Genomic DNA, 27769 nt, shown 5'->3' with positions numbered 1-27769 from the left:
ACCATGAAATGCCCCTGAATGATAGTTGACCGGGATACTCAGTCTTCAGTGGGGTGAACTCAACCGTGGCTTCTCTCCCATAAGCCAGTCAGCTCCTGACCACTTCATTCCTTCCTTCTGTTCTTGCCCTAATCCAGCTAATGAATCACCTAGTGAATCATCCAGTAGGTCACAGTTTTATGTTTGCCCGATACTAAGCAATTTATCCCTTCTTTATATTGGACTTCTTAAGCTTTAGGGGTGTACACACATGTGTGTGTGTATGCACACATGTGTGTGTACCTCCTCATTCCTCCCTAAATTAGTTTGGAAATTCACTTAACACAGAGGATCCTATCCTCCAATTCTCTTTTTAAGGGTGGTGACAAGTATCAAAATACTGCTAGGGAGGTGTAACTATGCAGGGAATAAATCTAAACATCTATCTGGGTTTGTCTTCTTTAGCTGTCTGCTTTTACCATTTTTACTACTTTAATTAATTTTGAGCTAATATCTCATAAGTTTCTTTTATCATTCAGTGTTTTCCAGTGGTGAGTATGAACTGTTTTATGATACACTTTCTTTCTAAGTTGTCACCTTATACAGTGGCTTACTTTGAGCATAACTTGAGTGGACCATGTCTGCCTGCATGGCCAAGATATTTTCAGTATTTCAACTTAACCATCTCCTCTTTTAATTTATTTTAAAACAGTTTCTAGCTCTAGCTGGAATTGTGGCGTGTCCACTCTTATTACAAACACGCAAAAGCCCACGGGAATCGCTGATGTATACAGTAAGTTCCGCCCCGTGAAGAGAGTTTCCCCACTGAAACATCAGCCAGAGACTCTCGAGAACAATGAAAGTGATGACCAAAAGAACCAGAAGACGGAGTACCAGAAAGGGAGTGAGTCTGACCCAGGCCCCCAACCTGAGGAGCTCAGCCCCGGAGATAGAGAAGGCATCCCCCAAAGTAAGAGCACGGAGCCCAGCACATTGCTGGGCGAACTGGAGCATTATGACCTCGACATGGATGAGATTCTGGATGTGCCTTACATTAAATCCAGTCAACAGCTTGCCTCTTTTACCAAGGTGACTTCAGAAAAAAGAATTTTGGGTTTATGCACAACCATCAATGGTCTTTCTAGCAAAGCCTGCTCTACAGGAACTCCTGAGAACTCTCCATCCAACATGACACCATTTTGTGTTCTTTCTCCTGTGAAAAGCCCTCACTTGAGAAAAGCATCATCTGTCGTCAGAGACCAGCAAAAGCTCTCCACTGAAGAAGCCGAGAGCTCACCTCCTCTAGTTAAATGTGGCTCTGCATATGAGCCTGAAAACCAGAGTAAGGATTTCCTAAACAAGACCTTTAGTGATCCACATAGTCGAAAAGTTGAGAAGGCAATGCCAGACTGCCAGCTCAGGGCCTTCCATCTGCAATCCTCAGCAACAGAAACCAAACTAGAAGAGCAGATTGGTGGCATGAACTGGACCAGCTCCCAAGGCCCAGAAGAAAGGAGTGAATATCTGAAAAAAGTAAAAAGCATCTTGAACATCGTTAAAGAAGGACAAATATCTCTCCTGGTAAGTATGATATAGTTCAAAATACATATTAATAATGTAGACTCCAATTTTATCAGCTCCTTTCATTACTAACAGAATGATGAAGCATTTGTTCCCATTCTTATTTAGTCTTTACTTGTGACTTTGGTTGGTTGATGTGACTTTTGAGTTTTAAAATAAAAATTAGGAGGTTAGTGCAGGGAAAAACAAATGGCTTTAGAGAGAGTGTTATTTCACTTTAACTTTGCATGAATTCACCTGGAATAAGGACACTTAATCTAAAACAAAAACAAAACAGAAAAAGCCACGCGCTTTCTTTAACTTGAATTTCAATGTCTACCTTTTTGCTTTTCAAATGATCCCCATGCTCTTACTTAGTTATTTGTGGGGATGTCAGTTCCTTGCTGATGGTAGACCTGCCAGATATGTGAACAGAGGGTCTTCTGTTTTATCCTGATCGTTATTCAAAAGAGTTGGACGAAAATGTTTGAAAGCACTTGCAGATAGGAGCTTACACTAGAGCTTGATTGCCCTCTGACCCACGTGGAGTTTTTACTTAGTTCCAGCTCTGCCTGTCTAAGGAGCATGAAGAAGCTTTTCCAAAGACTCTACATGCAGAGTAATATGATGTAATAACAGTCTATTCTGCTTAGGCTCAGAGAGAGCTAAACTGAAATCACACCCCATCTGCCTGCATTGTTCTTTTCTGGCTTCCAGACTTAGATCAAACAGTAGCAAGTGTGGGCTGATACTATGATGTTAATTAAAGTTTCATTCAAGAAAATCATCACATCTTGGCAGTGTGATTCTACTTAGGGTAAAGCCATACATAGATATATACAATGTACTTGGTCTATTATCACAAATCTGATTGTTGCAATAGGATGATATGATTGAACAATTTTACTAAATAAAGTAATAACTTCTTTTCTCCTAAAAATGTCTTCTCCATTTATCTTGGCTCTTCCTTTCTATTTCTTTTTGTTTCTTTCCTTTCATTTGTCCTTCCCATGTTTTCCTGTTTCCCAAATGGTAACACCTCTCAGTTTACCCAACAGTCTTTGTCAACCAGTTCATACTCAGAGGACTGAACTTCACTAGAGATGAGAAAAACCAAAGGCCAGGTAGTGTCCAGGTGCCCCCAGGAGTTTTTGTGGGGATGAAAGTGTCTAGAGGTACCACCATGGAAGCACTAGTTGCTGCAGTCATCATGGAGCTTGCAGTCAAAGCCACTTCTCCATAGTTCAAGGCAAAGCAGATGGTTGAGACAAGTAGTTCATTCACTCAACACGCAACAGGGAATATAACACAGCCTGGTCCTCAGGACTTAAAAGTCGAGTGGAGGAGACAGACAGGGAGCCTGCCAGTTACCATAAATGTCATTGAAGTTGCTTAGAAACCCAGCTTGGAGCCCCCACAAGCTCGCTGACTTATCCCTGTCACCATAGCTCACGGGAAGATAAGTCTCTTGGGCATTTGTGTCCTAAAGCATAGTATAACAAAAAGCATAGTGGAAAATCATTAGAATTAATAGCAAGGAATTCTGACTTACTAGTTCCGCATAGCTACCACGCAAGCTTCTAGCAGCTCATCTCTTCTTCCTGGTGCCCAGAGCAAAACTCCCACAGCATCTCATTCTGATTTATTAACTTAAGTTTTCTACTCTTACTATTTGTACAGCCACACCTAGCTGCTGACAATCTAGACAAAATTCATGATGAAAACGGAAACAATCTCTTACACGTTGCCGCATCGCAGGGACACGCAGAATGTCTGCAGCACCTCACGTCTTTGATGGGAGAAGATTGCCTCAGTGAGCGAAATGCCGAGAAGTTGACTCCAGCTGGCCTGGCCATCAAGGTGACTGGTTGGGAGCTGGGCCCTCCACAGCTAAAAGTTGGAGTTCTATTTTTTAAGATTCCTAGTGAGCTAAAGTGTTGGAATGGAGAGAGAGGAGTGACATACCAAGCAAATAGTGAATGAACATATTACATTTAAGAGATTAATTATTTCAGTCCCTAACTGCTTTGAGATTTTGAGACTTCATTCCAATTTATTGTGCAATGAGAGTAAGCTTCAAATAATTTAATAAAGAAAGGAAAATGATCTGTTGTGGTTCTAAGAACCTTTTGTTATTCATGGTGACTGCAATTTGGATTCTTAACCACACCTGGCTCTTTGCAGGACTGTTTCATTTTTTCCTAATGCGAGTATAATGAGCTAGACAAATGAGGAAAAGGTGTATTTTCAGGGATGATAGCACTCAGGAGTATTTCAGGTAATAAAGTGGGCTTCTAATGGATCACACTGGAGGATTAAATGTTTTCAGTATCAGGAGTTGTTTAGAATATCAGTGCAGAGTCTGAGTTTAGCTGTTAGCGCAGTATGCTGTCTGTCAGAAACTATACAAATGAATGCCAACTGGGATAGAGTTAAAACCTAGAAACTGTGACACAGGAAAACATGGTCTTTTATAGCATTGCAGTGAGTGCCTCTGTAAAATCTAACACATCACTAGAAGGTTAGCTATTAAACTAAAATTACTTTTAAGATCTTTGGCAAATAAATGTGGAATTCAGGCAAAGTTAGTAGAAAGCCAGAGTGAAGTTCTGGGAAATAGAATACATTTTGTGCTTCTGCATATGTACTTTGCTTTACATAATAGTCATACCTTCTAAAAGATGAATATTTATAATTTTTATAAATGGAATTATATTGATATTTACCAGGGGAACTTGCTAAAGAAATCTACTCGTAAATTCACTAAGGAACATGTTGCATTTTAAAAACAAGCCATTGCTGTCCTACTCCTAGTATATCTTTCATGCAAATATGAATTTTTGTTTCTTTGATCTATTTACTATTCAGTACAGTTGTGTATGTTGAAAAATTGTTTTCTATTTTATTTAATTTTACTCAATGTTAGGTATTATTTCAAAGATAGTATAGAAAATAACATTTTTTTATAAAGTAAAAAATCTATGACCCTGGTGAATATAGTTTTCTTTGAGTTGTGAATGATCAATGTCAAATTAAGAGCTGAATTTCAGACAGCCATCATGAAGAAAGAGAAATCAAATATGAAGTCAAAGTTTAGCATAGTTGAGTTTAATAATGTGTACTGTTGACCAGGTACTGTGTTAGGCAATAGAAATGCAAATTTGAATGAGGCATAGTCCCTTTTCTTAAGGAGTGGATAGCCTGGTGGCTATAGCAGGTAAGTTATCAGTAATGCAAGTGCGGGATGGCAAATTCAGGATCTAGTCCTCTGTCAGAGTCCTGTGGGAAGCTAGGGGTTGCATCTGGTCATCAGTGGGCATGTGTTAGTGATGAAGAAAATATTCTTGCAATGCCAATGAATGTTGACATCTGCGTTACCATTTTAGTGTTTATAAAATACTTATAACTTATAATTTATATTAAGTTTTCCTGACTAATGGTAGAATATATATATATTAAATATATTTTAACTGCATAGTTGGATGAAAAAGTGTTTTTCTTAATATTTATGCCTTATGTGCTTGTTTTGATAGATTAAGAATCTTCATGTTTGTCAATGAGTACACACTTCTGGTTATAAGATAATTAAGTTCTGAGTATCTAATGTACAGCATGGCTATTATAGTTAATAATGCTGTATTATATACTTGAAAGTTACTAAGATAATAGATCTTAAATGTTCTCACCACAGAAAAGGAATGGTAATTATACCATGTGATAAATGTGTTAGCTAATCCTATGGTGGTAAGTATTTTGCAATATATGAGTGTACCAAATCAACACATTGTATACCTTAAATGTACACAATGTTATATGTCAATCAAATCTCAACAAAGCTGTAAAAATAAATTAAAATTTATATAAAAAGGCGAAAAAAAAAAAAGAATCTTCAAAGTAGGAAGATATGCAAGAACTTAGTTGTCATTAAGCCAGCCCTGAGTATAAACTCTTTCTACGGTATCTATATTAAGTGTTCATTCATTTTTAAACTCCTCCAGTCAACATAGTATTGCCATCATATAATCAACATGCAAACTTAAACAGCAGATTTTTTTGTTTGTTTTAATGAAGAATACAAATCAAACCCATAAGAACCGTAAGAACTCATATCAAACCTCGAAAGCTTTTATAGATTTGGGGCCTCAGGCTTTTCATGAGTTACTTCTGGACAATGATTTGAGAAATGGAAGTGTTCTTCTTTCCCTTCATTTAATCTAGAATTTACAATGGCAGTAAGTACAAATATTTTATAACAAGTGCCACCCCTTTTGGACATCTGTCCTGATACATGTCCTGCCTCAGACCATGTATTTTGATGGATATTGATACAGTTGAGGGGTCCTAAGAAGTCATCATTCTTCCATTTTAGGACCTTGTTTTGAACACCAGTAACTGGTTGGTGGTGTTTCACCTCATTAAGCATAGTTCTGAGAGCCCTGCTGTCATTAAAGACAAACAAACTTGGTACAAATGGGCAGAAGTTGCTCAGATAATATGGCTTGGCTGACAGGAAGCAGAGATAGGGTATCAAATAAAGATTACCTTAGAAAAGGACCTTTGAAGTCATACCAAGGCTTAAGAACATCTCTCTCCATCTCTCAAACTCCTTAAATAGAACATAATAAATTCTTGCCAGTTACATGCAGAATTTATCAAGTGTTTTCTGGGGCACCCAACACTAGATACTGTGGGAGTTCAGGGCATTATTGAGTGCCCTTTGGGAATAGTTAAGCAAAAGAATTGGAAAGAAAGATTTCTATCAGGTGAGAGCAGTGAGTTTTCTAAAATGAGGCCAGTACAAGAAATTATTTTAGGAGCTAGACAGACTTGGAATGAAACAACCTTAATTCCTTTTTCATACTCATTCAGTCCTTCTGATTAAGATCAAAGATAAAATGTTGGTTTGGTGAGAAAATTACTTCAAACACATGACCTACTGACCTTCCCCTTTAACATACAGTGATTGACCCCAGGTTCAGAGACTTCAGCAGGCAAAAGTCTGCCATAATTTAATAACAGTTTTTGTTTTCTTGGCATTTCTATTTATTGCAAATGATATTGCTTTCAAATTCATAGTTTTTTAAAAATTGTGTTTGTTTAAATGTTGCTTCCCTGAATAACTAAACCTAACAGAATGTTCTACAGCAGAATACACATTCTTCTCAAGTGCACATGGGACATTCTAGATCATATGTTAGTCCGTAAAACAGATTTTAATACATTTAAAAGGATTGAAATACAAAGTATGTCGTTTTACCATAATGGAATGCAATTAGAAATCAGTAACAGAAGGAAATTTGGAATATTCACAAGTATATGGAATTAACACCCTCCAGAATAATCATTCTATCAAAGAAGAAATTGCAAGGAAAATTGGAAAATATTTGGAGGTGAATGAAAATGAAAATGTGAATACCAGCATTTAAGGATGCAGCTAAAGTAGTGCTGAGAGGGAAATCTGTAGCTGTAAATGCTTATGTTAAAAAAAAGAAGAAGAAAGATCTCAAGTCAATAGGCTAAACTTCTACCCTAGGAAACTAGAAAAAGAAAAGCAAACTAAAATTCAAAGTAAGCAGAAGGAAGGAAATTAAAAAATTCAAGTGGAAATAAATGAAATAGAGAATAGGAAAACAATAGAGAAAATCAACCAAGCAACTCCTGGCATGCTCAAATTGAGTAATGTAAGGAAGGTCAATGATGAAGGTTTTATACACAAAAGGAAGGTGGGTGGACCTGAGATGGAGAGAGCTGAATAGGACTGGTTGACTTTTGACCTTTTACTGGTGGAGGAACTGAGCTGGCCAGTGGCAACCCCTTAATAAGGAGCCAGGAGCAGAGGGGACCTCAAAATCACTCTCCTTTCCTGGTCTCCTGCCACCACTCTCCATTAACCAAACCCAGCCAGAATCCAAGGGGCAAAGGGGCCAGTCCATAATGATCAGCCTCCCTTGGCAGCAAGGAGGGCAGAGAAGGGAGAAGATGTATCTGAATGGGGCATCAGGGAGCTATTCAGCACACACCTGATCATGCTAGATACCCCAAATGGAGAGAATAGACTCTGCATGTGAATAGTTGGGAGTTAACTGCTTGAAATTCCATAGGAGTAAATGAAGAATGAGGAGATCACTTCCTCTGTCTTGTTTTTACAATAGGCTTCCCTGACTCTATGCATGCAGTAGCTCTTTTCTTCTGTGCTAAGGTCCCACACTGTGCAGACCAGGAAGACAGTTGAAGGTCTCATTTGTCTTATGGAGTTATTGTGAGGCTCTAAGAGAGCATTCAAACAGTATAAGGTCACAAGTATTGTGTTCTTAGTAAGCTGACATGCTTTCTCTCATTTGATCTTCACAGTAACTTTATGAGGTAGTTACTTCTATCCTTGCTGTTTCACAGATGAGAAAATTGAGTATCAGAGAGGTAAGTTAACTTGTTCAAAATCTTGTAACCAAGTGGTGGATTACAGATTTAAATCCATTCGGAAGTCCGGGTCTTACTCTCTAGGTTATATAGGTCATAACTGCCTTCCTGGTTTGCACAGTGTGGGATTGCAGCACACGAGAAAAGAGCTCCTGGGGGCGTGGAGTCAGGGAAGCCTATTATAAAAACAAATCAGAAGCTTCAGCGAAGGTAGCATCTGAGCCAGTATAACAGGATTATTTTCTCTTTATTTTGGAATCCTAACATTCAACTTCTCAAGGGAAAAAGCTTATTCTGAGAGTTAATGGATAAACAAATTGTGGTATGTTCATATGATGGAATACTTCTCAGCAATAAAAAGGAATAAACTATTGAGTCAAGCAGTAGAGAAGGCCACATGCAAAAGAGTACATACTCTATTCTATGGTGATAGAAATCATATCAGTGCTTGCCTGGGGCAGAGGTGGCAGGGATGAGAGCAAAGGAGTACTAGAAGTTTTGGGGGGTGACGGAAATATTCTATGTCTTGATTGGAGTTGTAGTTACAAGACAGTATAATATATTTGTCAAAATTTATCAAACTGTATACTTAAAAAGGATATATTTTATAGTATTAAAATTATACCTCAATAAAGTGATTTTAAAATAACTGATTAAAACTATGAAAACCTATTTAAGCAAAAATTCTGCTTTTGATTTAGAGCCAAAACCACAAATCAGAACTATAATAGGTGATATATTTATATTGTAAATAAATTAAGCCAGATATAAAAGCCAAAATTCATGTGATGTCTTCCCTTGATAAAATTACCATCTATGAGGTATTTTTCAAAGCTGAATTACCTTGAATTTCTTTCTTTTCAAATCTAGAATGGTCAGTTGGAGTGTGTACGCTGGATGGTGAGTGAAACGGAAGCCATTGCAGAATTGAGTTGTTCTAAGGATTTTCCAAGCCTTATTCACTACGCAGGTTGCTTTGGCCAGGTATGAAGAATTTTTAATTATCAGATTTATAACCAATCATATTCACTGAAGTTTTTGTGTATGTGAGGAAGATTCACCCTGACCTAACATCCATTGCCAATCCACTTTTTTTGCTTGAGTAGGATTAGCCCTGAGCTAACATTTGTGCCAATCTTCCTCTACATTGTATGTGGATGCCTCCACAGCATGGCTGAGGAGTGGAGTAGGTCTGCACCCGGGATCCGAACCTGTGAACCCTGGGCCTCTGAAGCAGAGCGCATGGAACTTTAACCACTTGGCCATGAAGCCGGCCCCTCGTTGAAATATTTTTTAATGAAAAAATGTTTTAAACAACATAAATATTTCATAGGAAGATATTAGATAAATAATGAAGCTACATCCATATGATAGAATTTACAAGAAACTGTTCATTATATAATAAGTTAAATGTGTGATACAAAACTGTTCCTGTTAGGGGCCGGCCCAGTGGTACAACAGTTAAGTTCACACGTTCTGCTTCAGCGGTGCAGACATGGCACTGCTTGGCAAGCCATGCTGTGGCAGGTGTCCCACATTAAAGTAGAGGAAGATGGGCATGGATGTTAGCTCAGGACCAGTCTTCCTCAGCAAAAAGAGGAGGATTGGTGGCAGATGTTAGCTCAGGGCTAATCTTCCTCAAAAAAATAAATAAATAAATAAATAAATAAATAAATAAAACTGTTCCTGTAATTTGGTACCAGATTTGAATTTTGGAGAAAGAGAAATAGGTAATGACTAGAAAAAAATGTCACAACATGTTTATAGTGGCTATCACTAAGAATGGAATTACAAGTGGCTTATATATTCCTTTTGTATTTTTCAATATTTCTCAAATTTTCTACAATGAACATATTGAACTTCTGTCAAAAATAAAAATGATAAATTGCTTGAACCCCAAATTAAGAAAAAAATCTTTAGTAAGACATTAATCAAGGAAGTCTCCCTCTATTAAAGATGAGTAGGCACGCTAACTAGATCGGTCTCAGTTACAACCAATTTCTACGTTAGGAAATGCCAGTGTGAGTCACTGATGTACGCAGATCACAATCCAGTGTGTGGAGTAAAAAAATCATCACTAACTCCCTTTGAGAGGGATGAGTATAAATTATCTTTAAAAAAAATTGAAACCACAAAATGCCAATCTCAGTCTGAAAAAAATAAAGTCAGCACTATATTAAAATTTGTTTGTGGCAAAGAAAATTGCTTCTCATGCATATAACCGTATCCCCTTTGGCTTCATAAACTTTCCCAGTGGCAGTAAATTGTGGTATTGTCAACAAGAGATTATGCTTTTTCAAGCATGACAATCTCAAGTTCAAAAAATAGAGTTGGAGAATATTACCACAGTGGTTCTTTAGCAGGAGTCATGTTAGGTGATAGTTTTTTTGTACAGTGGTAACTTCGATTAATATATATATTAATACATGCTGTTTTCTACATGTGCCAGCCACCATGCCATTGGATTTTGTGTACATCATCTGACTTGTTCCTTAAAGCAACCTTATTAGATCCTGTTGTTTTTATCCTCATTCTATAGATGAGGAGACTGAAGAAAGTTAAGTGACTTGCACATTGTCTAATGGCCAGTAAGAGCAAAGGCTGGATCTCAACTCAGGTCCTCTGACTTCAAGGCCAGATTCTGTTTGGTCTCTATCTGTCTAGATAATTTGTATAGCTTGTTTACAGTGGCATTCATATAGCTGAAGACGACTTTTTACAATTTTATCTAACACATTGTGATATGTAGAGTACCTTAACAGCTCATTAAAGAAGTGAATACCTATACTAAATTTGTGAAATGAAGAAAGGAACAGGAAGAACATTTAAAATTTGTAAAAGCCACTGTCTTTGAAAAGATTACTCCGTTTTCTTTGTGCATTGTACTTATGAGCCTCAGCCATGGTGGCCCACAAACAAATATAATAGTTAATCAGGATTTGCAGAGGATGCTCCTTTTTGCTTATCCTAGCAAAGGAGAGAATAGAATTTTCAAATGACCAAAGGAATTTAATCATTTGATGACTTTCATAAATCATTTTCAGTATAAAATGGAATTTTATTTATTCTCAAGTTGTCTGAATAATTGTTTCATGTCTCTGATTTCATTTGCTTATATAAAGCCTAATGAGGAATTTTAGATATCCATGGAAAGGCTGCCTGCGCTTTTGGTAGAGCTTGCCAAAGAAAAGGAGGAATGGATTGCATTGCTGTTCTGAGACTCTAAGTAAATAACTGGGCATCCGGCATTCTTTGTCTTGGGAAATGTTGCTTATATGTGCCAGTTTCTTTATTCAACTATCACAGCAGGTTTCTCATAATTTTGAAGCTATTAGGACAGAACAAAAGAAAATTCCCTTTCTAGGACTGGTTGGGTGATAGTGTGGCTTACTTGGCTGGACTAGAGAAAAATATGGAAATGAGTGACCTATGTGAGGAGCTGTGTCAAACATTTGTTTCATGCTAGTATCAGTCTTCAGATTGTTGTTTCAAGCTGATAAGCATTTTTCATGACCTGAAGTACAGCTTTGAGCAGAGTAGTCCAGCACTGCCCTTAGGAGAGCATTCCTACCCAAGTGGAAAATGGAGAAGCCCATTAGAACTGCGAATTCTGTCCAGCCATCCTACATCCGCCACAGCCACTTATGTAACAGATAACCTGTGGAGATGCTGAACTTGGAACCATTACAAGGCTAATATTTTCACAAGGAAGACTGTTATTGAACAGTTTTCTAATGGATTCAGCACATGCAAGTTTTTCTACATCAAGCAGGCACTTGAGTGTGTTCTGGTTTTGTTTCTTCAGTAAATACTTCTGGAAATGATAGTACAGTGGAAAATTCCTCTCTTGGTTTATTTTAGTTGCACTCTGCCCCTCATATAGATTCTTAAAGAATAGGCTCCATTTGACTCCCTACTTGTATCCTTTTTCCTGTAAAAATTACCTTGAAAGACTCCAGTACCACAGAGTAGCCAGCAGTTTTTAGTGGTCTCCTGGAGTGACAGATCTTTGGGTGAAAAGAATTGATTTTCCTCATCTTGACACATGAAGTCTCAGAGGGTGCAATTATTTCATTGCCTGATCATACCTAACAGAACTAGCCAGAGGGAGCGTGAAGGGGAAAGCCCTGGGGAGACTCAAGGAAGAAGCAGAAAGTGTCCTCCGATAGGCTTGCTTTGCTGTCCCTTGAGAGAGTTGTTGCTGGTGAAACAATTGAGACAGAATTGTCTCAAGCCAAAGCTACCACCTGTGTAACTTGGCCTGTTTTATTCGAGCTTGAAGGTTCAAACGGTCTTGTCCAGGCTTCCAGCAAAGCTCTTGGCCTCGGCTGCTTGGGGGCTTCGGCCTGTTCTGCCTTGGTCATTGGCTCAGTGGGCTCTGTGTTACTTTCAGCTTCAAACCTAGGACCATTTTGTTTATGAATCCTTCATGTGACTTTTGGTCAGGAGATTCTGCTACAAAAACAACCTCCATCATAGCATTGAGCATTTACCAAGAGTACCTTTGCCTACACTGTCTTGTTCATTCCCCATTTTAAATATCTACCCTGTTACAGACCAAAAAAAAAAAAAGGCACTTTTTGAAAAAAGAAAATGCTCAACAATTCTTACCAATGGTCATGCACAGCGATAGGCATGCTGGTGAGGGGGATGCTTCCACAGGTTGCATGTTATTGTTTTTCCACAGTTGACTTTAAAAGGGGGAACTATTCTATGGACTATATTGTTTCACTGTCATGGGATAGAATTTAGTAAACAACACTGAAAGTGCCGCAAATAGAAAAATCTTTGATTAGCATTGAGCATGCATCTGCTCTCTAAGGACTGATCTTTGAAAAAGCATAACCAACAAAGCTCCACAAACCCACAGACTGATGAGCAGTTAACTGTGATTTCTGTGACCCAAAGGGTGCAAGAAGAGCGTGTCCTTTACAGAGGCAGGGGTCACGGGGCATTGTACAGTTGTGGATATTCATACTTAGAAAACAGAGTCGTGGAGAACATTGGCTCCTGAGTGAGGCTGTCTGGGTTTAAATCCTGGCCCTACCGCTTACCAACTCAGTGGCTTTGGATACGTTTATTTTTTTAAAAAAGAAAAGGTCTCCCTGGACCTCATCTTTAAAATGGAGATAATGGGACCTTCCTCACAGGGTTGTTCAGAGGACTAAATGAGAAAAGCCACGTGAGGTGTTGCCTGTTGCTGACACACAGTAGACACTAGATAAATGTTTGCTTTTATAATTGTTGTATATCTTCCAATTTATTATTTTTTACTGCTATCAATATTATTTAGTTTTTTTACTTCACTATAAGTAAAGTATAAGAGAAACCTGGCAAAGAATTATTTAGGCCTTAACCTATTTAATCAATTCTTAGATGTACTTTTTTTTCACATTTTACTATCTCTGGATTCTACATTTATTGTACAATAAATGACGTTATGAAATTATTGCTGACCATTTTTAACATTTTAATATCTCAAAAAATGGAATGGATCTTACAACTGATAGCATGTTGGATTTGATGATCTGTGATGGCAGACAAAGCTGCCTCCTTTGGAACTTATGGTTGTAGAGATTTTACTAATACCAGTCATAAATCTGTTGCATACTTTTCAATTACATTTTTTCTTATACTTCGTCCAGCAAATCTCATAAATTATATGTATTAATTGCCTCTTTAAACAAATTAGATTGCCTTAAGAACACACAACATAGACCATTAAAACAGGTTACCAAAAGAGCAGAAAATCCTCAGAAGAGGAAACTGGGATATGAAGGAAGTTTTCAGTCAATAGATGAAAGCTGAATGGATAGATGATTGTGTGAGTGGATGGATGGAATGTGAGTTAGAGAGGCATTCTGGGAAACAGAAATAATACGGAAGAGCCTCTCCATCCATATGACTGAATTGGATATTTTCTGAAAGCAATATTTATGGGAAAATGAACATCTGAAGTTACATTCTTCCTTTAACATCTCCTCCCTGACACACACACACACACACACACACACACACACAAACACAAACACACAATCACACTGAGAGAGAGAGTGCACTAAATGTCTAAGAGGGGAGGTGGACACCGTTGCATATATAATAAACATATGCATTTGTAAGTGCCTTTTTAGTTGGAGAAAATAGCTTCATTTATCTGTTCTCCTTACTAGATATTTTTCAAGTCACTGTTTAAATTGGACAGTGATCTCTCCTGGCATGTTCTCCAGAATCAGAGCAGAAAGCAGCATTTCTCTGAGAGTGGATGCTAAATATGCTTTTACCAAAACCAGGGCATTCTAGCCATCTCCATGTCCATTTCAGAAATCCTAAATGTTGGTTATTAGACCAGGTGTATAGTCAGCCAGTCCCTTTTGGTAGTTCTTCTCTGCACAATCTCATAGGGGAGATTTTTGTTTCCATATATCTCAGTGGACAGGCTAGTTGCATAGCTTCTTATTAAAGTAAAGTGTCCACTGCAGAACACAAAACTGAATTTGAGGCGCTGGGCAAAGACCTGTCTTGTTCTGAGCAATAGAATAAAGGTTCTTTATGTAAGTCTTGCATGTTGAATTGGGTAAGGTCTTTAATTGGAAGGAAGAAAGAGTTATCCATGCCATCAGAGGAAAAGAAGACAGGTCACTTAAACAATGTGGACTTAACCTGACTTGGAGAGCGATCAGGAGCCAAGGCAACTCCTGTCTCACACAGACCTTGTCCTGCTCTCCCAGATTACCAAGCCCCTGCAAAGTCCAGGTCTCTAGATTCTTCCCCAGAACTCTACAAGGGGAAAATTGTCAGTCTTATGAAACTCAGTATTCCATTTCCTACAATGCCATTACTAAAAGTCAAAACACTGTGAATTATAGTAAAAGGCGTTTTCTGCACATGTGTAGTAGACATATCCACTATAATATTTAATTAGATCTGAAAAATATGAAAATATGCCTGACAAGAAGGTACATAGAAAATATTTCTAAATCTCTTAAACTCCTCTGAACTTTACTTGCGGAAGAAAGAAACTGCTGGAATATCAGAGAATATACAGTTGCCTTCTTCAGTTTTCTGATTTGTAAAATACGGGTGTTTAAATTGGATGATTCCCTAAAATGTCTCCCACTCTGCAATTTTAAGTTTCCATGATTTAATATCATGGATCAAGCCAAGTCACCACAAGCTTGAGAATGACCCACTGAAGATGGCAGGGCTGTTCTTGTCGCTGGTAGAGGCACAGCAACCTGCCCTCTTGATGTTTCGGTGTCGTTGCCATTGACTTTAAACCAGTTTGTTATGTTCTTTGTCCTGAGATACATCTGCTCTCCCAGATCTTTTAAGGAGTGGAGATCACATGGTGTAATCATCTGTCTCCAAATAAAAGTAATTCAGTTTTTTCCCCTACCTAACTAGGAAAAACAAAGAAGTTGTTGTATCTTAAGGATATGAAACATCACCTGCTGTGGTCCAAATAGCCCCAACTTTCTCCAAGTTTGCCTCTGGAGAAGAGGATTAAGCTCATCAGCATCTCCTTACACAGATTCTAACTCCCAGCCCTGGCTGCCAGGCTCTGCTCCACCTCATTCTCCGAGGGTGTTGTGCGTTTCACTTCTCCAAAGTCTGTCTGCTTTTGCAGCTCACACTCACTCTGCTTTCCCTTGGTGTATTCTCCATAAATTGTGCGCATCAATTACATTTTCCCCTTCTTACTCTTTGGGGGTCTTAATCCCTGCTTGCTCATGTGGAAAAAGTGTGGAGCAAATGTTCAGTCTGTCCCTGATGTCACAGATGCCTCCATAAACAGTGCCCTGTTCCCTATATGAGCAGTGAAACATTAAAGGAGTTGGCTGTTTTCATCTAACATTCCTTTAGCAGATTAGTTGGCATGTTAAGAAGGTGAAGGCAAATTTAATCCAGAAAAGTATAAAAGTTCATGACCAGTCCGAGCAAATAACTGGAAAAAAAAATCCTTTAAAAGGCTAAGAAGAGGTTCAACCCTATTTCAAACGCATGATCTTCTTTTTAAATGTCAAATTCCACCCACTAAACTTCATGCTGCTGTTTTTACCACTCTCATATTTTTTTTAACATTATATTTAATTCTTCTATTTTAAAACAGTGAAATCCCATCCCCCTGCCTTCTCCAGGGGCCAAACATAACATGAAAATACCACAAAAGACTCAGTGGGTAAAATGCGAACAGATTATGACAACACACAGTGAATGCTCTGGGTCTTTGCTTTTGGAAGATTATGTTCAGAACTTTGGGTGCCCTCCCTCTAACACGGGAGAAGAGAAAGCTTTACCTTTAAAACACCACCCCCATTTGGTCAGAAAAATCAAGAGGGTCCTGGTTTTATTTCAGTGACATTATCTTATATTTGGTAACTTAAGGTGATGCCTCTTTTTATAAGCCTGTTGATTGCAGGAGTTGTGGAATTAGGATGGCATGACTGAAACATTACAAACTTAAAAGTAGAAGCTAATTTATCCCAATAGTGTGAGGTGTTATAACATTCCTGAAGCCTACAGACAGTGTAACAAAGTAGCAAAAACATTGCCTTGGAATCAAAAGACTTGGATTCTGGTTCTAACTCAGGATCTGTCTAGCTGTGTGACTTTGAGGAGGTACTCAAACTTTCGGTGAGTCAATTTTCATCTATAGAATACATAAGTAATAAGAGCATTTCTGAGGTAACTTCCTGCCCTTAAAATGCTCTGAGTGTTCCTCTTTCATTGGCTTCAGTCTGAGATTCATGGATTTTCAGTTCATGCTGAATGGGAATTTTCTCTTGATGTGGTAAGCTTGGTTACATCTAAGCTGAAATGTTGGAGTTTTGTTTTCCTCTGTCTTTACGTTAGACTTCTCTACATGATATTCCATTAACTTTAACTGTCTTTGTGTTTATAGGAAAAGATTCTTCTGTGGCTTCTTCAGTTTATGCAAGAACAGGGCATCTCGCTGGATGAAGTGGACCAGGATGGCAACAGCGCTGTTCATGTAGCCTCACAGCATGGCTACCTCGGGTGCATACAGGTATACAAGCCTTGCTTCTTTGAAGAGAGAAATGAGTTTATTAAGTAATAAAACAAAAAAAATGGAAATTTTGTTCACTGGGAGAATGTCTGAATTAAATCAGCTTTTTTTATTATGGTAGACAATAAGGAATTATATTATTATATTTGCATTTCCAGAAATCCACACAGACAGAGGCATAAATAGCCCTACAAGTTTTTCCTTGAATGTCACAGGGTGTTGAAAGGGCCTATTCCTGCTTTCTCAGCATTACTCTAAGATCCCAATGCTGAGAACAATAGATATTAAGTACCCCCATGTTCTCCAGACCGCAGGAAACCACCAGACTGACATCTCTCAGTTTCTCAAATGGAAGACCATTCTTGCTATCATTAGCATGCTTCTCATTCCAGGTGTATGAAAAACAGAACAGATTTTTCAAGAATGGATTAGAAGAAGTCTTCGGAGTAGGGCATAGTAGGCTAGAGAGAGAGTACTGTGGGTTTCTTCCTTTCTCTGTAGGAAGGCTGAGCTTCTCTAATGCATTCAAAATGCTCACAATTGATTACATGGAGGCCTTAGATATTGATCGCTTCAGCCCTTGGGCAGGTTGGGCAGGGCCTTGGTTGGCCAGCCACTCCACCCACCAGCCTCAGGTGGCCTCATCCTTTTAGCCCAACATGCCTTACAAATATTATCAAGTTCTATGTGTGCAATGATGTAAAAAGGTTGGAAAGCAGAGCCCAGGAGAGGGGAGGGAGGTTCTTTCCCTTGCCCCAAGCCACCTGAGGGGGCACTCCAAGGGGGCTACCTAGAGCACGTGGGGTTCATTCCTATAAGAAGAGTCTGCATCTCATCCCTCAGCTGAACGCAGAGCTTCGTGAGGCTGAGCCAAAGCCATTGCCGCCGTCATAACAGCACGGGGTGGGAGAGCACAGTGAGGGGCCCCAGAAGTTTGGGGCACATGTGAATGTAAAGATTGGATAGACCTTTTCACCTAGAAAAATTTTGAAACCCTCGTCACAAAGCAAAGAGAGAGGCTAGCCAAAGAGAAGGAGGAAGAGCAGATAAAAGAGGAGTGACAGTGTGAGGAGAGGACAGGCTTTGAACTGGAAACAAGGTTTAGATTTGGCCTGGAATTTAATTTATGAACAGAAATCGTAATTACCAGAATCAGACCAATCGCACCATTCTGATCATTGAAAATGACCCAACATCTTTGGATTTATTCCCACATCTGCCTGAGATGTGGGAAAGGGTCATTGATAACATATGGCTGAAGGCCATGATTAGAGAAAGTGCTTTTATCTCACCAAGTTCATAAAGTTCAAAATACGTTATGTGTATATAACAACTCTAGGGAAGCAGCACTCATTTTTGCTTTATTATATGTTGTTTCTTTTATTGCAAACTCAATGTGCTCATTTATTTAAGTACTTACCGACATCCTACTATGTGCTAGGTAGACCATCTGAAAGAGAAGCTGGAGCAAGTGAGACCAGTTGCTCAGGCAGGTAGAGGAGACTCAAGAAATGACAGGAGAATATATAGAAAAGCTGTGAAAGTAAAGGCAAGAAATTAACAAAACCAAAAAGCAGAGGTAATAGCAGAAAGCTCTCTAGAGTGTCTACTCGCATACAACTGTTCTCAGGAGAGCTCAGTTGACAGGAAAGATTCCAGATGTCTGAAAGTTTCCCCACTACTGTTGGCAAAGTGTGCGTCTTCTAATTTAGGGCACCAAGCTGTAAAAGGAGCAATGAGAAATTGGAGACTATAGAAAAGAGAGAAAATTGAATTATTACCAGGATCTACAGAAAGATGAAAGGAATAGAATTATTTTTTGTGGAGGAAAAATAATTGAATAAAAGCTGAAAACTTCATTTTTCCGTTTAGCAAAACACTCTATATCTAAGTCTTGAAATAAACTTTTTTTTGTTAGCTAATAAATGACTGAAAGCCAAAGAAAACCAGCTGATACTCCTAATTCTGTTTGAGATTTCTGTTATTTTTCTTTTTAATATATGAAGAGAGGTGATCTGTCCTTTCAGAGCACTCATCACTCCACTTAACACAAATGATATTTTTGGCACTAGATCCATGGATGTGGAAACTTGGATAATCTTGGAAGCGGGTCTATCCACTGGGTGTGAGATTGAAAAAAAAAAAGATACAAAGAGACTGTGAGTAGAAGGCGGGGTAGCAAGGGCCTTTATGAGGTGAGGAGGGGACTGAGTATGGAAAACATTGGAAAGAAAAGTGCAGAGGCCAGAGTCAGGGGAGCAATAACAATGTGTGTACACTGAGTCTCTTGGAGAGCTAGAGGCTGAGGTGGTCTCTGTGACACTCTTGTGAGGGGGGTGGCAATGGCTTTATGGCAGATTGACCTTTCATGGTGAGTGATCATAAACCAAAAGGAAAATGAAGCTTGTTAATGACCTCTGCGTCTAAATAGTCTAGGAATTTAAAAATTACAAGTATTGCTTATGGAAAACATATTACCTCTTACTAAAATAAATCCAGAGGTCTACATTCGCATCTTGAGAGTGTCAAAGAATATGTCAGATTGTGACAGTTGATTAATATTGATGTAAGACCTTTTTGTGGAATCTAATGTCATTACAGCATAAATACAAAAGAGTTTTGATTATTTTTTAATTAATGATGGGTCAGCCATGCTCCATCAAATCTCTCTCTCTCCTCTATTAATGATATTTTGGCCAGATCCCATAACTTGCTGCTTGTTTTTGACTATTAACATTTACTCCAAATCAGTTTAAAATCTCAGTTCTTATTTCTGATTCAAAGCATTCTCCTCCTCAACCCAGGTTAGACTCAGGATTTAAGGAACTCAGCATGCAGAGTGAGGCATAATCATCTTTTTATACATCATGTTAGCACCTATTCTCCTCTTTCTTCTGGGCTCCAATGTTGGGGACAAAGAGGAGGTCCCAGAGAAAGTAATCAACTGTCTCTTTGCTTAATTGGGAAAGGTCATGGCACTCTCCCTGCAAGTTGCCATTGCTTCTTTGGCTCCCTATGGTTTGCCACTGGTGCCTTCTGTGGCAGCCTTCAGATGCTGACTCTTTGGTGGGTGTGGTGGGTGGAGTCTTCAGGGGACCATCTGGAGCCTCCCCACTGATACCTGATGTGGGAGATCTGTCCCCAACCTTATGCCCTCCTCCCCCATACAGTTCCCTCCACCTGTGTTGCACCCCACTACCTCCTGCTGCTGCAGAACCCTCTCCATTTTAGTAGGGTGATAACAAGCTCACCCCCAGCTCCCTTCGACAACGTCTGCTCAATCCACAGGTTATATCCTTGCCATGATACATGGTGGGAGTGTGGGCTGCTTCACAGCCTCTGCCATGTCATTTCTCTCCAGTTCTTTTATTCCTGATTGGGTAGGCTCAGCAAGAGATCAAGTGTGCTGCCCAAGCAAATAGAAACAGGTAAACAAAATTCCACTCTCCCCTTCTTACAGGCACCCCCAACTTTATAAACCCCCCACGGAAAGAAACAAAGCATCTCACCCAGACACTGCTCCCTCAGGACAGCAGCAGGCTCCTCCCCTTCCTAGTCTCCTTCTGAGGCTGGGTGGGATTGTCAGTAGTTGGACTGGTTCTGCCACGTCTTTGTAGGCCCTGAAGGGAAGTGTCTGATACCAACTGCTGAAAGCTCACAGAGCCTCTCTTTCGTATGGGCTCTCACCCACCCCTGGCTCTACTACCTGGGTTAGGAATAACAGGAAAAGTTCCATTCAACCTTCTGTTGCAGTCATTAAAAAGTAAAATTTAGAGAGAGCTCTTGATACAATCACGTCTCTGCATCTTCTGACAGACCTTGGTTGAATATGGAGCAAATGTCACCATGCAGAACCACGTGGGAGAAAAGCCCTCCCAGAGCGCCGAGCGCCATGGGCACACCCTGTGCTCCCGGTACCTGGTGGTGGTGGAGACCTGCATGTCACTGGCCTCTCAAGTGGTGAAGCTAACCAAGCAGCTAAAGGAGTAAGTGGCATATTCGTTCCATGAGAACAAAGTCATCGTTGTACTGAGGTTTCAGCCAAGTGCTTTGGTAAGCTCCCCTCACACCAGTTGTTTGGGGAATTCCTAGCAGCCTCCTCATCTTCTTTTATTCCTCCATCCCAAGTCCTCAAGGCCGGAGTTCACACTGGAGATGCCGTCTCTGCAGAGGCAAATGAGATTTAAACAAAAAAAGGCCAAGCAAGCTTCCTAAGCAGGGAATTTAAGCCTGGTGGACAAGGAGAGAGAGCCTCTCTCTGTGTTCACATCTCAGGGCCAGATGACATAGCAGGGCATGGAAAGCAGACACGGGCATCACCCCGAACTTCTGTTCTTAATATTCTAGTAAATCATAAAGAGCACGAGAGAGTGAAAAAGCCTGCTTTTCCAGTGAGATGGCCAGTTTTCCACTTTTCTCCAAAAGAAAAATTAATATTTTGGAAATTACATACAGATAACCTGGTAACCATCACCAGCAAATTTATTGTAAAAATTGAGCAGACAATTCATGAATCCTCAGAATCTAAAATAGTGCTCAGTCAGCATGATATTGCTTAAAGCACTCTATGTCTAGTGAAAGTCAGTTCTTTTCTTGATGAGGTTATTAAACTGGTGCACATTACCTAGCTGGATGTCAGGGAAGCATTTCTGGGAGGTTGTCATGATATGCTTGAAGAAAGGGGGCCAACAGAGAGGCCATCAGGTAAGTCTCCAGTGGGTTGAAGGATTAAGAAGCTGACGTCCAGCTGAAGGGACCCTGGTCAGCCCTTGGAAAATATACCAATCAAATTACAACTGCCATGGTGGGGAGGGATCACTAAAAATGGGAATCAGTATTCCAAGTAATGTTAACAGATTAGGAGGATAAACCTTAAACATTAAATTTTAGAGGAAAAATATAAAGTCTTTAAGTTATAAAAAATATTGTTTTTTTCCTGAATACAGCTCATTTGGAAAAAGACCTAGGGTGGGTGGGAGGCCTTAACTGATTGTAAATGTAATTCACACAACAATATGACAAGACCTTGGACCCTTGGCTCTTCTCCCAGCTTGGGGAAACCTCCTTTCTCTCTCTACTTTCCCTCTTGCCTTAGAGGCACAGTCTCTGCACCCCTCTGGCCCTCCCCCTCGCAGTACCTAGAATACTCTTTTTAATGAGTTTAGGCTTTTACTAGAAAATTTTTTTTTTTAATTTAAAAATTCAAGAGAGTACCTCCAAGCATCCTCCTCCCAGTTGCAGAAAACTCCCCTGGGGCAGGTAAGCTAGGTGAGTTTGAAGGGCTGGATGGAATTGAAGGGAAAATGCACACAAACTCATAACTCAGTAAGTTCTCTTTCCACAGCAAACATACTTGTAGACGTGTCTTTATGTACATATATAGGTATTTCTAAAAATAAGTTCCTAGAAAGGGAATTGCTAGAACAAAGGGCACGTGTATTTAAAATGTGGTTAGATGTTCCCCAATATCCTTCCAAAAATGTTGTACCAATGTCCACCCCCCCGGTAGCATATGGATATATGCATCAAGAGGAACTTTAAAATGATCCAATAGACAGTTTTTTCTGAAGGTTCATACTTAGAGAAAAGATCACAAAACATTCTCCTCAGTCTCCATACCGTGGAGTCTGAGAAGCTTTCGTGATCTATGATAGCTGTTTTATTGGTGAACTGTTCAAGGTCAGCGTCTTGGCTGCTCTCTCTGTTGATGATCCTGAGACAAAATACACATGTATGCTAATAGACTGCAGTTCTTCCATTGTCTCTAAAGCTGAACGCTGTAGACAGTTGCAGTTAGGCCAATGACCAGATAAAATATGAGAGGTTACATTGTAGACCCTAGTCATTTACTTACTGTGTGCCTCAGTAAGGTTGGCAAAACTAGACATGAACATAGAAATCCGCTTCCTACTGTCACAGTACACTGTACCTTTCATGCTCCAGGGCTCCAGTAACATAGAAAGGTGCAGGAGGAAGAATGGAAAACATGAGTTTTTCCAGTCTAAAATTCTGAGTGGGAGATAGTCTTGAGTGCCTTATTTTACTAGAATACCTTGACCAACTCCTTATAGTTAATAAACATAGTTACTGTTTAGAAATGACAGCCTTCAGTTCTGTTGAAGTCCTAGTCTACAACCCTAGGCATTATGGGTTGAATTGTGCTCCCCCCAAAAAATATGTTGGAGTCCTAACCTCTAGTATCTCAGAATGTGGCCTTATTTGGAGATAGGGTTTTTACCAAAGTAATCAAGTAAAAATGAGGTCATTAGGCTTGGCCCTAACCCAGTATGACTGGTGTCCTAATAAAAGGGGAAGATTTGGACTCAGAGACAGACACACAGAGAGAGAACACCATGTGAACAGAAAGGCAGAGATCAGGGTTCTATGTCTACAAGTCAAAGAGCGCCAAAGATTGCCAACAAACCACCAAATGCTAGGAGGGAAGCGTGGAACAGATTCTCCCTCACAGCCCTCAGAAGGAACCAACCCTGCCAACACCTTGACCTCGGACTTCTAACCTCCAGAACTGAGAAAATAAATTTCTGTTGTTTGAGCACCCACTTTGTGGCCCTTTGTTACAGCAGTCCTAGCAAACTAATACACTAGGCATATGCTCTTATATTTTCATGTGTTTTATATATTCTTATTTCACATGCTCATGTATTGTAATTAAAGTCGATTAGTCCCTTCTGAGGGTTTCTTTAGAATCTGGAGAATAGAGTCTTTTTTTCCTCCATTCATATGTGGGATTTCAGTCATCAGTCAACCCAATTGCCCTCAAATAGTTTTCTCGATGGTGTCATAATTCACTTTGACACCTAATAAACCCCTTAAAAGCAGACCATAATCTTTCTTCATCCATTTGAGCTCCTCACTAAGTATTTTTCTTAAAAATTTGACATGCAATACCAACTTGCAAAGTGGTAAAAGTAGAATGCTCTTCTGTATTTTTGTTTTTTATTCTTTCTTTAAACCAGAGTCAGCAAACTATAGACTATGGGCCAGATCCAGCCGACCATCTGTTTTTGTAAATAAAGTTTATTGGAACACAGCCACACACTATCATTTACATATTTTGCAGGGCTGATTTCATGCTACAAAAGCAGAGCTGAGTAGTTATGACAGAGACTGCATGGCTCACGAGCCTAAAATATTTACTATCTGACCCCTCCTGAAAAAGCGTGCAGTCTCCCGCTATAGACAATTCAACTTTCAATAGGTGAGTCTGGCAGAATAAGATGAGATCACAGACCTCTGTCTTGGGGATGAAATGTTAGGACTGAGACTGATCACTTCTGAGAAAAACAAAGAGAGTGCTTAGGGCTGATGGAAGAGTACTGTCTGAATCCGACCTCACAAGATTATTCTTAGGCAGCCGACAGTTGTTGAGTACATGCAGTGACACTTGGCAAGGAGAACACTGGACTTCTTCAAGCCAATATTGAAGATTCGGCAGTCATTTTAAGAACACTTGTAACTCATTCATTTAGTTCCATGTCCTGGCTCGTGAGAGCTGCTACTATTTTTGATGCTAATTGTATTCGTTTTCTATTCCTGTAACGAATTATCACACACTTAGTGGCATAAAACAATACAAGTTTATCTTACATTTCTGCAGTTCAGAAAGCCAGAATGGCCATCTCCAAACTAAAATCAGGCTCCACAGGCTACGTTCCTTTCTGGAGGCTGTAGAATGAGAGTCGGCTTCCTGCTCATTTGAGTTATTTGCAGAATCAGTTCCTTGAAGTTGTAGGACCGAGGTCCCAGTGTTTCTTGCTGGGGGTCAGCTGAGGGTCATGGCCAGCTCCTAGAGGCCATTGCATTCCTTGGCTCACAGCCCCTTCTTCCATCTTCAAAGCCAACAGCAGCAGGTGGAGTCCTTCTCGCACTTGTCTCTCTGACCTCCTATGCTCCTCCTCGTCACTATTAGAGACTCATGTGATTAGATTGGACCCACCCCAGTATCCAGGATAACCTTCCTGTTTTTGACATCAACTGATAGGCAATCTTAATTCCCTCTGAACCTTAATTCCCTTTGCCATGTGAGGTAACATATTCACCCCTCCAGGGATTAGGATGTGATGGGCATCTCTGAGGGGCACCGCACTAATACTACAGAGTTCGGGAAATACTGCCTTTTCCTATAAAGTCAGAATCAGTTTGATTTACTTTTTTCAAGGTTTATAGTAGTATGTGTTTTCTAAGCAGATTTCACTTTCTGTAACCTGTGGATTTTAACCTATTTTCTTAACTTTAAAGCACATTCTGGTACACATGTTTTTATGCCCAGAGTAAATTGAGTGTTGCCATATATTGTTTTCCCTTTATATAGGAAAATACCAAGTTATTTAATTGTTTTTACCCAACATGGAAATAGTTTGTCTGTTTTGTTTCATTTTGGTTTTTTCTGATTGCTAAATTAATACAATTACTTTAAAAATTCAAACAATTTAGAAAGAGTAAATAACATTTTGGAGTATATCCTTCAAGATTTTTTTCTATTGAGGTGTATGTGTATCTCTCTCTGTCTCTCTCTGTCTCTCTCTCTCTCTATATATATATATACACACATATATATGTATATTAGGGAAACTTCTATGTCATAAATATTCAAATATATTAGCATTTTTAATAACTGCCTTCATAGAAATAATTATAAATTATTTACTCATTCTTATTGATGAGCATTTAGGTTACTTACAGGTTTTCTCTAATGTGAATAATAAACATCCTTTTGGATACTTTTGATTGTATCCTGAGGAAAATTTCTGAACTGTAAGGATGAAGATTATGCACATTAGTCAAGCTTTTGGATTTATTGCAACTTAGCATGAAAAAACGGATACCTACTAATTTATAGTAGTAGCCATGTATCAGAGAACTCATCTGTTTTGGTCTTTTTTCCCAGACAGACAATGGAACGTGTCACACTGCAGAACCAGCTCCAACAACTTCTAGAAGCCCAGAAATCAGAGGGCAAGTCACTCCTTTCTTCACCCAGGTAATACCAGGAACATCAGTGGTTGGAGTTATTAAGAATCTTTAATCTCTGAGCCTTCTTTGGGACTTCCTTTTTATTTCTTTAAAGAATATGACAACAGAAAACATTTTATTTTTATAAAGAGGAATAAAAATGAGATGTCATAGGAAAAAGACACTGGACTTAGGGTCAGAAGACCTGAGTTTATCTGTGGCGCTATCATTTCTTCATTCCATGACTATAAAAAAGTCACTTACTCTTTCAGTCTTTTGTTTATTCATCTCTGAAATGGGAATAAGGATAAGTAGGTTCATAAGGTTGTTGAGGATGGGATTAATTGAGAAAATATGTGCAAAATTGATATTTAAACAGTAAACCATAGACAAATTTAGTAGTCATAGAATAAGGTATGAGGCATACTATACTTTGGTTATGGCTACCGCTATGGAGTATTTGGAAACTGCTTTGAATAGACATTAAGTGATTATTCTTATTCCAATCTTACTGACTTTTAAGTGATTAGTGGCAGTAAAGGCCATACAATGACTTATGACCGAGTCATTTTAACCCAATGGGAAATCTCTCATGTGTCCTTCATCCTCTTTTCAGTTCACCATCCTCTCCAGCTTCCAGAAAGTCCCAGTGGAAATCCCCAGATGCAGATGATGAGTCTTTAGCCAAAAGCAAACCAGGAGTCCAAGAGGGGATTCAGGTTCTTGGAAGTGTGTCAGCATCCAGCCAGGCTAGGGCCAAAGCAAAAGATGAAGATTCTGATAAAATCCTACGCCAGTTACTGGGAAAAGATATCTCAGAGAATGTCTGTGCCCAGGAAAAGCTGTCCTTGGAATTCCAAGATGCTCAGGCTTCCTCTAGAAATTCAAAGAAGATTCCTCTGGAGAAGAGAGAACTGAAGTTAGCCAGGCTGAGGCAGCTGATGCAGCGGTCACTGAGTGAGTCCGACACAGACTCCAACAACTCTGAAGACCCCAAGAGCACACCTGTGAGAAAGGCTGAAAGGCCCAGGCCACAGCCCATTGTGGAAAGTGTGGAGAGTATGGACAGCGCAGAAAGCCTACACTTGATGATAAAGAAACACACCTTGGCATCAGGACGCAGGTTTCCATTTGGTATCAAGGCCTCCAAATCTCTGGATGGCCATAGCCCATCTCCCACCTCAGAGAGCAGTGAACCAGACTTGGAATCCCACTGTCCAGGCTCAGGGACTACTCCCCCAAACCAGCCATCTGGAGACTCCACTCAGCCCAGCCCTGACAGCACTGCTGCCCAGAAAGTGGCCACGAGTCCCAAGAGTGCCCTCAAGTCTCCATCTTCCAAGCGCCGGACATCTCAGAACTTGAAACTCAGAGTTACCTTTGAGGAGCCTGTGGTGCAGAGGGAGCAAACTAGCCTTGAACTAAATGGAGAGAAAGACAGAGATAAGGGCAGGACCTTTCAGCGGACCTCCACAAGTAGTGAATCAGGGGATCAACTGAAAAGGCCTTTTGGAACCTTCCGATCCATTATGGAGACACTAAGTGGCAACCAAAACAATAATAATAACTATCAGGCAGCCAACCAGCTGAAGACCTCCACATTGCCCTTAACCTCACTTGGAAGGAAGACAACAGATGCCAAGGGAAATCCCACGAGCTCTGCTAGCAAAGGAAAGAATAAGGCAGTGAGTGTTCTTTCGAGAATATCCATTTTTTTCTTTTGAATTAATTATGTTGTTCCTAACACTACAGATTGATGATCTTTGCCACCTTGAGGGAATCCCCAGAAAAATTCCAAAGGGAAGCACGGAA

At 39.6% G+C, this 27769-nt stretch overlaps 1 protein-coding gene across 9 annotated transcripts in view; it reads left to right on the top strand.

Annotated features, from left to right (window-relative positions):
* SNCAIP (synuclein alpha interacting protein) overlaps positions 1-27769 on the top strand; it is a 141326-nt gene that overhangs the window by 100795 nt on the left and 12762 nt on the right. For all 9 annotated transcript variants that reach the window (XR_011505888.1, XR_011505887.1, XM_014859571.3 and 6 more), the window contains exons 4-10: positions 692-1560; positions 3220-3399; positions 8827-8940; positions 16859-16984; positions 20801-20970; positions 25893-25985; positions 26574-27642. Coding sequence is in view for 7 of the 9 variants with exons in the window: in XM_014859571.3 (XP_014715057.2) it covers positions 692-1560; positions 3220-3399; positions 8827-8940; positions 16859-16984; positions 20801-20970; positions 25893-25985; positions 26574-27642 (2621 nt within the window). In the remaining 2 variants the exon portion in view is untranslated. The remainder of the gene's footprint in view (positions 1-691; positions 1561-3219; positions 3400-8826; positions 8941-16858; positions 16985-20800; positions 20971-25892; positions 25986-26573; positions 27643-27769) is intronic.

The sequence above is a fragment of the Equus asinus genome, chromosome 9, assembly GCF_041296235.1.
Source record: "Equus asinus isolate D_3611 breed Donkey chromosome 9, EquAss-T2T_v2, whole genome shotgun sequence".
Classification (NCBI taxonomy): domain Eukaryota; kingdom Metazoa; phylum Chordata; class Mammalia; order Perissodactyla; family Equidae; genus Equus; species Equus asinus.
The sequence above is the reverse complement of the archived record's forward strand: the minus strand, read 5'-3'. Positions and strand labels throughout refer to the sequence as shown.